General features: G+C 36.1%; 1 protein-coding gene across 9 annotated transcripts in view; it reads left to right on the plus strand.

Annotated features, from left to right (window-relative positions):
- Positions 1–12,779, plus strand: part of GAK (cyclin G associated kinase) — a 131,017-nt gene that overhangs the window by 104,261 nt on the left and 13,977 nt on the right. For 8 of the 9 annotated variants that reach the window (XM_031941635.1, XM_031941631.1, XM_031941632.1 and 5 more), the window contains 2 exons: positions 5,667–5,891; positions 7,388–7,536. In XM_031941635.1, the coding sequence (XP_031797495.1) occupies positions 5,667–5,891; positions 7,388–7,536 (374 nt within the window). Of the gene's footprint in view, positions 1–5,666; positions 5,892–7,387; positions 7,537–12,444; positions 12,530–12,779 lie in introns of all 9 variants that reach the window. The other variant, XR_004230037.1, reaches the window with a different exon arrangement.

Consider the following 12,779-nt stretch of genomic DNA (forward strand, 5'->3'; position numbering starts at 1 on the left):
GTGGTTCTTAGAACCTCGTTCAGTAGCAGCATATATGAGAATTTATATACCACTTCATTGGGAACTTGGTTAAAACTTAGCTGATGAGTTGGGGCAGTACCTGATCATCTTTGCAATTCTTCACTGACTGCATTGTGTAGAAAGGAACTTTTCTTGCACTTGAAAGAGTCAGGTAGAGAATTGAGAGAATTGAATTTGAAGCAGAAAGTTTCCAGAATTTGAAAAAAAGGCTGAACCACTGTTAATGATTTTTTTAGGGCTCAGATTTTAAGCAGATACCATGTCTGATAGGGAAAAAATTCTAGGTTAGGATCTGTGGTCCTAAACTCTGATATTGATGACATGTTTGAGTAGTAATCTTTTATCTGATTCAGAGCTGAATTTTTCTTAGTGTACTTCTTAAGCTGCTAGTTCCCCACCCCCCACCCCCCAGATGTAAAATTAATTTCTTATTCCCTATAATACTTTATGGTTTTTTTCATGTGAACTCCTTATTTTAAATTTTGTTGCTCTGATCATTTTAAGATATTAATTGTGCATTTACTGTGTGAGAGAAATCTACTATGTAGATTTCTGACATGCTGTATGTTCTGTGGTTTGGATATTTCTTATTCTGAAAATAGGAATTTGTCAAACGTACTGTTTTCTTTTTTCTTCTGTCTTCCTTGTTTGGCTTTTTTCTCTTTTCCTATTTTCAAGTTCCTTTGTCCTTTTTCTGCCTCTGTATTCATGCATTTTTGGGTGTATTTGAGTTACTTAACCTCCCGCCTTTTTCCCCCAAACGATAATAATCTGCCTTTTCTCCCTCCTATTCCACCCCTCACCAGTTTTGAAAAGACATCTTTTATCATCAGTGCTACAGACATCTGTCCAAGCAAAACAAATTCCTAGATTGGTCATATCCAAAGAAGTATGTCTCATTTTGCATTATGCATTCATTAGGAACATGGTTAGTATGGTTCATCCTGATTCCTCTGCAACAGTGATTGCATTAATCAGAATTTTTAAGCCTTTCCAAGTTATTTGTCTTTACAATATTGTTGTTACTCTATAAACTGTTCTTTTAATTCTGCCCTCTTCTGAAACCATTCCATTTATTATTTCTTACAGCATAATGGAATTTCATCATATTCACTTCTGTAATAACTTGTTCTAATTTCCCCTAATTGATGGCTAACTCCTTAGTTTCCAGTTCTTTACTATCACAAAAAGAGCTGATATTTTCATGCCTCCTTAGTTAGAGATTGTTTTGCTTAATTAAGAATGATGCCTCTTTATTTTATTATTTATTCCTCTCCTGTCTCGGTTGTTTAAAATGTTTTTCTGTAATTCTGTGTGTGTGTTTGTGTGTGTGTGTGTGTGTGTGTGTGTGTGTGTGTGTGTGTGTGTTTTCCCCCTCCTTTGATCAGTTCAAATGATACTGAGATTCAAGTTTCAGCTGTCATTTCTTTCTTTATATAGACTTGCTCCATGATTATATGAGATTTTCTCTATCCATCTTCTATCCCTTTCCCTCTTTGTATTCCTCTTTGCTTTCTTTTACATTCTTCCTCATCAAAACATAACAGAACTATTCCCATGCCCTCTTGTCTAATTATATTCCTTAGATGATGATTCTCTGGGAGCACATGAATAAACTTCATATATTAGAATGTAAACAGTTTATTATTTTAGTCTCTTATAATTATTCACTCATGTTTACCTTTTATATTTCTTTTGACTTGTGTGTTTGCACTTTAAAGTTCTGTGTGACTCTGGTCTTTTCATCAGGAATTTTTGGAAGTACTCTTTATCATTAAAAGTTCTTTTGGGGTCTTTTGCCTTTTTTTATATTCCTTGTAGCACTTAGTATAGTGCCTGGCACATATTAGCCATTTAATAAATATTTATTGACTGACTGAAATATTTATTGACTTTCAATTAGCATTTCAAGGAGTTTGTTGCTTGGCATGGTTTTTTTTTTTTTTTTTTAACCTCTTATGACAAGCTGTTAATTTCCATTCCAATATTTTCTTTCACAGCTCTCATTCCTTTTCTACTTTTCTTATTCTAGTGCTCTCATTCCACTCATAAAAAACCTTTTTTCCCCCTGAATTCCTTCATCTCTTCCAAGGATACTAAAGCTTATAGTCAAGCTGTTTTTTTCTTTGAGGTTTTGCTTGTAGATGTTTTGGAGTTATTTTCTTCTGGGTTTGTCTTGAGCATCCTTTTACCCTAATAGGTCTATGTTGGGATTTTTTTTTGGAGGGCTCATTCTTCAGCTTACTTCCTGGCTTTTAACTTTTTTTTTTTTTTTTTTTTTTTGATGGCTTTTTATTTAAGTTATATGTATGGGTAATTTTACAGCATTGACAATTGCCAAACCTTTCGTTCCAATTTTTCCCCTCCTTCCCCTTACCCTCTCCCCCAGATGGCAGGATGACCAGTAAATGTTAAATATATTAAAGTATAAATTAGATACACCATAAGTATATATGACCAAACTGTTATTTTGCTGTACAAAAAGAATTGGACTCCGAAATATTGTACAATTAGCCTATGAAGGAAATCCAAAATGCAGGTGGGCATAAATATAGGGATTGGGAATTCTATGTAATGGTTCTTAGTCATCTCCCAGAGTTCTTTCTCTGGGCGTAGCTGGTTCAGTTCATTACTGCTCCATTGGAACTGATTTGGTTGATCTCATTGCTGAAGATGGCCAGGTCCATCAGAACTGATCCTCATATAGTATTGTTGTTGAATTATATAATGATCTCCTGGTCCTGCTCGTTTCACTCAGCATCAGTTCGTGTAAGTCTCTCCAGGCCTTTATGAAATCACTGGCTTTTAATGTCTGGGAGCTGCTTTTTTTTTTTTTTTTTTTTTTTTTTTTTTTTTTTTTTTTTTTTTTTTTTTTTTTAAATATTGAATGTTGTGTTGTTTCAGATTCTCAGACTTGGAGAACTACAGTCTTTCATTGTTCTTAGTAGTTTGGTTTGGGGCAAAATCTGGTAGCTCCTCCTGTCATCTGAATTCTCTTAAGTTCCTTACCTTTGTTTGGGTCTGAGTGACATTAGATGCTTGCTGGACTGAGCTTCTTTCAGCTAATTAGGAAGCTCTCCTGATTTGGAGAGCAGAACTGTAGGCTCCCCTTGGATCCTTTAAACCTGAACTGATTATTCTTGTGAGGGTTTCAGGCAAGTCTGGAAGCTAGAACTGAGATCTGGTCCTTGGATCAATGCTAGGCAGTCACTGCTGGCTTCTGAACTTGTTCCTTGCTCAGTACCCAGCCAAGGGCCTTGGATGACTCTTCACTGAACCATTACTCCAGGCACAGTGTCTTTCAGAGTCTGCCCTGGATCTCTGACAAAGAACTGCTTAGTGAGCTGCTGTTCTTCACTCTTCACAAATTTTAACCTCCTCTATACTACATTTGGGATCCCTACCCTCTTGCAAAGTATTTCCCAGCTTTGGAATATTCTGTATGGCTGTTTTTGGCTAGATCCAATACCTAGTCTCCTTATGTAGTCTCTTTATGCCTATTTAGGCTGGAAAAACAATTCATTGTGGTTTTTTTCCCCCTCTTATATTTCCCAGTTGATACTCGATCTGATGTGGGAAGATCAAGGATGAACCTTGAGAAAAGATTGTAGCATTAGGTAACTAGAATTTACATAGTTTGATGTGATCTCTCTCTCTTTCCTTTAAACTTCCTTACTTTTCCATCCTTAATTGTTATTTTAATTTTCATTGTAGTACTTATGGAAAAAGAGAGAACAAACTAATAAATTCTGTTGTACAATGAGAAATCAAAAGAGAGAGAAGTGAAAAATAATGATTGCCCCATAGGATAGGGATTAAAGTTGTCCTGCTTGACCCCAGGGGGCAGATTTAGGACTGGTGGATAGAGATGGTTATGCTTAGAGAGTTGGCTATCTCTGTAGGGACAAGTTAGGTTCATTACCAACAGATTATACCAGATTAACTCCAATTTGTTTTTTGACATGGTTGCTAGAAACTAGATCAGGAGATTTTTAAGTGGATACTGAGTATATCGATTTTACTTTGTCATTTGACAAGTCTTTGATGAGATCTTTGTGGATTAGATAGACACAGGCAGTGGAGGTAGTAGCAGTTAAGTGGGTTGATTTGATTGGCTAGATCCAGAATTTGAAGACTGGTGCGTCAGTGTAAGTTTCAAGACATCTCTCTTGTAGAACCAAAGTTTCTATGTGACTCTGTTTAACATTTTCATTAGTGACTTGGGTGAAGGCATGTGGGGATATAGTTTATCTTAACACTGGTGCAGTTAAAACCGTTTCTCTGTATTATCAATTTAGTCAGCGTAGTTTCATAAATTTAGAACTAGAAAAGATCCCAGAAATCATCTAGTCCATTTTACAGATGAGAAAAGTGAGTCAAAAGAAATCCCCATTTAAATAAAAATGAAGTACACAGATATTTATAATCTTCTGTTTCATAAGTGTAGCATATCTATACTTTAAAACTTTTTAGTACTTGACACTGCCTCTGCAGGAAAATAGTGCTGGCCATTGTGTAATATAATAATTCTTGATTTTTCGTGCTTGAAGAATTGCTAAGCATTTTTTTTTTCCAATATCACCCTGGGAGATATCATTTCCACTTTACAGAGGAGAAGATAGAGGCCCTTAAAATTGAGTGGGCAGGTAGTTTTGATTTTCCTACAAATATGAGCTGCTGATGTTTTACAGTATCATTTGTTCTTGGTTTAACCATTGTTCCAAGTTGGGAGTCCAGACTTTTTAATGTAATTCACACACCAAACTTTTCAAAGGAGGGCTTTGCCTCTTTTTCATCTTGATATAAATGCATTTGTATAATCATGATCTTAAACATTCATGATCCAGAGCTCAAACATAGCATTATAACTGGTGATTTTTGTGCCTAAGGTAAGTAAATTCACAGAGAGTAAAGAATTGGGGGGAAGGAGGAGGGATAGGGAACTTGATTTATTCTATTTTCATTATCATGGGGGAATATGAGGCCCTTAAAATTGAGTGGGCAGGTAGAGTTTTGATTTCCCTACAAATATGAGCTGCTGATGTTTTACAGTATCATTTGTTCTTGGTTTAACCTTTGTTCCAAGTTGGGAGTCCAGACTTTTTAGATTGTCAAAGCATTTTGTGAACAGTTTAGCATCAGATGCCTGGTTTTTAGTATTATAATCTTGAAAAGTCAAAGTATCTTTGTTGAATACTAACATAGCATGTTTTCTAACTGATAGGAATTCTTTAAAAGACTGATTGGAGGGGACAGCTAGGTGGCAGCTAGGTGGTGCAGTGGATAGAGCACCAGCCGAGAAGTCAGGAGAATTCGAGTTCAAATGTGGTCTGAGACATTTAACACTTCCCAGCTGTGTGACCCGGGGCAAGTCACTTAATCCCACTTGCCTCGGGGAAAAAAAAGATGGATTGAAGGAGGAATGGAGACTGCTGAGGTCTCTTAAGTTATTTCTATTTTCTGTATCCAGAGTATATTGAATATTGAAAGCCAAATAGATTTTCATTCTGAAAAAAATATTTTTCTAAGCTTCTCATTGCTGTGCCATTGTTTTCAATGATTTTGAAGACAATAAAATTAGAAGATAGTGTTTTGAGCAGTTTTTGAAGATGATCTGTTTCCATGAAAATTTTCATTTCTTTCAGGTTCTTCTTGTGGCTTTTCTCCTGGGGGATTTGTCTCCAAAGCAACTCAGTCTTCAAAAAGTGGAAGCCCGTGGCAAACAAAGCCTCCAAACTATGGTCCATCGTGGCCTTCCCAGGCAAAATCACAACAAACCAAATCGAGTCCACAGACGAAACCTAATTATTCTGTGAACTTCAGTGTTATTGGAGGACGAGAAGAGAGAGGCATTAGAGCTCCCAGTTTTGGTAAGTTGTAGGTGTGTTTAGTATATGATTTTTTGATAAATCTGTGTTTTGTGACTTGGTTCCCATTTTGATCAATTTATGTGTGAATTTAGAGGGCAAACAAATCCAAATTAGCCATAAGGATCTACTTTCAATCAAGAGTTATTTGTGGTAGTGCTTTTTTCAAGTAAGGGAGATACTCTTAGAATTTTTTCTTGGGAACCCAGAATTCAGCCTTGATTTGCTGAGCTAATGTATTGATAGGGAAGCCTATAGTTCCCTAAATTGTCTTTTATTTGCAATACGTCAATAAAATCTAATCTGAGTTATAGATCTGGGAGACTCGAGGTATGTAGTCTACATTATTTCCCAACTCAAATGCTACTTTTTTTCACTTAGCTGTTTTTTAGATAGCAAATGGCAGATGTTTAGTATTATTGCATTATGGATGGAAGGGAAATCCTTTGGGCTTTTTACTGGAGGTTGGGAAATAATTAAAAAAAAATTAGATATTAAAATTAGTTTTGTATTCTAATATTTTCTCTAATCCTGAGGGACAAATAAGTATGCTCATTTTCTGGAGTAACAGGTAGGAGTTTTGAATAGGCCATATTGGCAGATTTTTTTATTCGATTATTCCTAAAGGATCATTGAGGTGGAAATCATTACTGAATCCATGGGATGTGAAGGGAGGGTACAAGCTGAACAAAGTTAAAATGTTAAATGATTAAGTGGCATATAATGAACTCTCTGTGTGGATACTGTTGAAAATGCTACTTCGCAAATGTAAATATTTAGTCATTGGAAAAAAAATTGACGCTGGAAAGTCTCCTTGTTATACTGGAATAGTGGCTACATACACTTTTGATTAAGTCTTAAACCATATCAATTAGGGAACGCTAAATATTGGTGCATTTATTAGAATTATATATCTTATTAGTGTCTTGTTCAGGGACATCTAGGTGGTACAGTGGATACAGCACCAGGCCTGGAATCAGGAAAATTAAAATCCAGCCTTAGACACTTTACTAGCTAGAAGGCAAGTCATTTAACCCTTATTTACCTCAGTTCCTCATCTGTAAAATGGGTATAGACTAGAGAAGAAAAAGTCAGACTTGTCACATAGAGTTGGACACAGCTGAACTACTGAGCAACAAACACATTGTTTAGGGCCACATTTCCTCAGTATAAATGTATACTTCACCAGATTAAGCTAGTTTCCCATTCTTAAGGACCCTGTTTTTCAAAACCAGTATGATTTTCGTTTTGACTCCAAAATCCTTAAAATATAGCTGTCACAGAAGTAACTGCTTTGAGCTTCTTTTCTTTTTTCCCCTTCTTCCCTTCTCCTTCTTTCTCTCTTCCTCCACTTTTCTATCCCTTCCCTCCACATATGCTGCTTTTTGTAACGTGTTTCTTTGAAAAAAGATAATTTTTCACATGAGGGAAAATATAGTTTTATGAAGGGCTATTTATGATCAGCTTCAAAAAATTTTTAAAATTATCTTTTGTCCCAGCTCAAAAGCCAAAAGTTTCAGAAAATGATTTTGAAGATCTGTTACCCAATCAGGGATTTTCATCGAAATCTGATAAAAAAGGACCAAAGACAATTGCCGAGATGAGGAAGCAAGAGATGTCTAAAGATATGGATCCTCTCAGGCTAAAGGTTTGATCATTTAAATCCGTTGTTGGTTGTGAAAGAAGGGGAGGGGCATGGTATTTAAAAGTGTTTGATATTTTGTTATAGTGGTGCCACTATGCTGAAAAGCCAGAATGACTTTTCTCATGTAGCTGTCATAAAGGGCAAAACTGATGCTCTTCTTAGGTAGAACCTTGGGGCCAAAAGAAGGCCAAAAAAAGACAGTGCTCCGTTGGGATAGTATGTAAGCATTGATGACCACTCAAAGTTGCAGGAGCTAGGAGCATCTTCTAAGAACAACTTGGTCATAGTTTTTAAAGTCTTTTGATTGGTAAAATAAACTATATGTGGTTATTTTAGCTGTGACTTGGAAGGGGTCTACAGTAATGGGTCTGTAGTTAATTTGATGCTAAGATGGCTGGAAAATGGGCTCAAGATTTTAACAGTTAGAAGTGATGAAATGTAACAGGGGAAAAAAATCTTATGTTTAACTTGCTTGATGGTGGTTCTTATTTGGGTGTTGGGGGGTGATAAGTTTAGAATCAAGTATTTTAGATAGTCATTTGCATTAGAAATGGAGGAAAGAGACCCTTTGAGGCCTTTTACTTGGAACCTAATAAATGCCAATATGGTAGGGATGTTGAAAAATCCCTTAATTATGATTTATCCTTATTATCTGCTGCCATGGTCAGACCATGCTTGTAGAGTTGTGGAAGGAAACTATCGAACTAGGATGGTGAGGGGGGAGATGAAATCATCGTTTTAGGTATGATTGAGGGTGATGGGAATGTTTAGTCAGGAGAAGAACAAGGGGAAAATTTAGTTCAATAAACAGTTATTAACTGCCCAGTATTTATTCAAGGCCTTGTACCTGGTGATGTTCATACAAAGATGAAAAAGGACAATCCCTGCCCTGTGGAGAGGGAGCAAAAGAGGAAAGAATAGCTACTAATAGATTGAAGACATATAAAGAAGAAAGTTTCAGTTCAGATATACTAGTCCAAGCAGTCCCACAGTGGAAGATGCTATCTTGTCAGGAAGTGTCTGTCAAGTAGAAAATAAATGCTGGTCTGTCAGAGATAAGCTTTTTCTTCTCCCCTTGCTTTTCTTTTTCTTTTTTTTTCTTTTTTTTTGGGGGGGAGGGGGGATCCAGGATTGGATTGCTGCTTCAAATGGGAAATAAGACTAGAGTCCCACCAAAGTTTCTTATACTCAGAATTTTCAGTGACTATTTTATATATATTAAATTGAGGTGAACCTCAGGTCCCAGGTATGAAGTCTAGTGAGTAGGCTAGAACTCTGAAAAGAGTTATTGGATAGAAATATAGATTTGATAATGGTAGGAGTGAATGGTATCATTAAGGGAAAGAAGGTAGAGTTAAAAAGAATGTAGAAGAAAAGAAAAATGGTTTAGGAAAAGAGTTAGAAGAACACCTATTTTTACTGAGTACTAACAGACAGAGAAATGATCAGGAAGAGACTGGAACTAAGGAAGCACAATGTGCCAAGACCACGGGAGGGTGGGTATTGAGAGGTATTATGGAGAACCAAACCCTCAACAACATGCTCTTTAAAATAAGGATTCGCAGTAAATTATCTAGAACCTTTTTTGTAACACAATCAAAGGATTTTTTTTCTGCACCAATTACATTACATCTTATTAAAATGTGATCTGATTTGTCTTATTCTTTTATCCTACTGAATATTATTTCCTTCTAAGGTTCCTTCTTTAATAAGATGATTCTTCTTCAGATTTGCCAACATCACTTTACGTAGGAGTTTTCTGTTTAGATATTGAGCATGAGACAGAGTTTTTAGGAGGAAGTTTTTCCACTGGCTACCTACCTCCTTTGAGTCCAGTAACTTATTTATTAAGTACCTAGTATGGGTAGAAACTCTGCCAGGTACTAGGAGTCCAAAACCAAAGTGAAAACGGTTCCTGCCTTCAAGGAGTTTACATTCACTGAGGGAGGATTCAATTTAACTTCGTTACTGAATACATAATACTTTGGGGAAGGAGAGAACACCAACTAGGAGGATGGAGAGAGGCAGGCCTCGGGAGAGAGCTCACTTTTGGACTGAAACCTTGGAGGAAGCTGCAGATTCCAGGAGATAGACTGAGTAAGAAGCACACCCTGAGCTGTAGAACAGCAGAGGGGGACAGAGAGTGAAGAATTTGGAAGAAAAGCTAGGCCAAAGTCGGCGGGAGATAGATTTTCCTCCCTAGGAGTTTGATCATCTGTGTAAAGAATTATCCAGGCAACCCATGATTGCTTCTGTTTTAGCACTTATCTTGACTGTGGACTTTTTTTTTTTTATCTCCACTTCATCTCTCTGGAGATGCCTCTACCCCTATAAACCCCTATTCTGTTTGATTTCCTTCCTGAAATCTCCCATTTCAGAAAGTATTCAAGTCAGCCATGCTCACTTCTAACCTGATTCTACCTGCATTAGAATATAAGCTCCTTAAGGGTGGGAGATTTTAGTCTTTATTTTTACTTAAATTTGTTAGTAAGTTTGAAATAAAGAAGGGTTGAATATAAATGACATTTTATGAAAAGAAGACAAAGGAGAGATCCAAATTTAATCGGTGCAGATGAAATCCTTTGCTTGATTATTTGTTACAAAGATCTTCTTTCCCTCCCTCCCTTTCAGGGACTGGGAGTACAGTTGCCAAAAGAAAAGAGGGCCATTGAAGCATTTTTTTAAATGCACAGAAGAGAACTGAAGGCCAAAAGGAAACAGACAAGTAAGGCAGCTCTGAAAGTTACACATTGAATTTAGCATATACTTTAAAAGAAAAGTACACTTTCATGTAGAAAGGGAATTGCAGTATCATATCTAATCTTTTCTACTCTGGTTTATGGAAATGCTCACTTTGGTGTTTAATTCATAGTAAAAAAGGGGAAAAAAAATTAAAAACAAAAGTCAGTTGTATAAATGGAGCAAGTATGGCTAGCCAATAGTTCATGTGAGGAAAATCTGAACATTTTACAAAACTGCAAACTCAGTATGAGTTAACATTGTATGACTACAATTTCTAATAATAATTTGGCATTGGGCTGCATCAATAGAAGTGTGGTGTCCAGAGAAGGAATTCAATAGTCCTTTTGGCCTCTAGATTTCTCAGACTCCATCTGGAGTGTTATCTAAAATTTGAGATATCATTTCTTAAAGAGGGTCATTAAACACTGAGGTGTAGCCAAAGGATAATAATATGCAGATAGTGAAATGTCCGAAGCCATGCTATACAAGGATTATATTGAATAAATTGAGAATGTTTATTTCTCCTGGAGGAAAAAAAGACTGGGTGTGTGTGGGAACATAGTATCCTTTTTTTCCTTCCACTGTTTAATGATTTGCTGTGTAGAAGAGAATTTAAATTTTGTTGTATTTGGTCCTGGATTGGAGAACTCAGACTACAGTGGGTGTAAATTGTCAAGAGGCAGGTTACCCAGATTAGCATGAACAAAACCTTCCTCCATAGTTAAGTGGTCCAGAAATGGAATGGACTCTTTTGTCAAAGATGATGGATGTTAACTCTGAGATACCACTACACATCTCTCAGATTGGCTAAAATGACAGGAAAAGATTATGATGAATGTTGGAGGGGATGTGGGAAAACTGGAACACTGATACATTGTTGGTAGAACTATGAACAGATCCAATCATTCTAGAGAGCAGTTTGGAACTATGCTCAAAAAGTTATCAAACTGTGCATATCTTTTGACCCAGCAGTGCTACTACTGGGATTGTATCCCAAAGGGATATTAAAAGAGGGAAAGGGACCCACATGTGCAAAAATGTTTGTGGTGGTCCTTTTTGTAATGGCAAGAAACTGGAAACTGGTGGATGCCCATCAGTTGGAGAATGGCTAAATAAGTTATGGTATATGAATGTTATGGAATATTATTGTTCTGTAAGAAATGACCAGCAGGATGATTTCAGAAAGGCTTGAAGAGACTGACATGAACTGATGCTAAGTGACATGAGCAGAAACAGGAGATCATCGTACAGGGCAACAAGATTATACGATGATCAATTCTGATGGACCTGGCTCTTCTCAACAATGAGATGATTCAGACCAGTTCCAATAATCTTGTGATGAAGAGAGGATTGTGAGAACTGAGAGTAATCACAACATAGTATTTTCACTCTTTTTGTTGTTGTTTCCTTGCATTTTGTTTTCTTTCTCAATTTTTTTCCTTTTTGATCTGATTTTTCTTGTGCCGCAAGATTCTTGTATTTGTATACATATATTGGATTTAACATATATTTTACCATGTTTAACATATATTAATTACTTGCCATTTAGGGGAGGGGGTAGGATGAGGGGAAGGGGAAAATTTGGAACACAAGGTTTTGTAAGGGTCAATGTTGAAAAATTATCCATGCATGTTTTGAAAGTGAAAAGCTCTAATAAAATAATAAAGATGATGGATGTTAGTACATCCCCATCATTAGCTGTATTTAAATAGCACTGAATGAATACCTCTTGGTGATAAAACAAAGTCAAATCATTTGTTATTAAATAAATTAAAGTATGAACTTCTAGGTCCCTCCTAACTTGAGCATCTCATTTTGTGATTCAGGATAGGGGCAGTGTCAGCAGAACAGGGTCATAAGAATTTTGAAGAGGCTACTTCTGGTAACCTACAGGCCATTTTATTTAGTTTTTGAGCCCTTGTAAAAGATTATTAATTTTAATCTATAACTGTTCTCAGGATCAGTTGCCAACTAAGGACAGTTTTTGGTTCAGCAACCTTTTGTGATTGCGAATTCTAGAACTGATGCTATTTGTTAATATGATCTGATTAAAAGGGGTTTTGTGTGTGTGTGTGTGTGTGTGTGTGTGTGTGTGTGTGTGTGTGTGTGATTTTACAAGTCTGCTAGCTCCAATATTTTGTAATTCAACTATATTCATGTTTTAATTAGAGTCCTTTATTTTGAAAATGGTGCTACTTCTTGGTTTTAAGGAATGTCAAAATCTCACTAACCAAGAACTGATTCATTCCTGGAGGTAAGTTGGAGTAAGTGGAAATTCTGAATTCCAATATATTTTAATATAAACAAACTAACAAGTATTGTCTGATGTTTAATTGTATATAAATTATATGGTTCTCTACTGTTAGAGAAGCGTATCAAATTATCTTTATTTTCACAAAACTTTAATATTACTTGAAACTGGAACTCTTGTTTACATTATTAACGTGGTAAATCCTGTTTATTTTAGCTAATTCTAAAATCTAGATCAGTGAGTGGAATTAATG

The sequence above is a fragment of the Sarcophilus harrisii genome, chromosome 6, assembly GCF_902635505.1.
Source record: "Sarcophilus harrisii chromosome 6, mSarHar1.11, whole genome shotgun sequence".
NCBI lineage: Eukaryota > Metazoa > Chordata > Mammalia > Dasyuromorphia > Dasyuridae > Sarcophilus > Sarcophilus harrisii.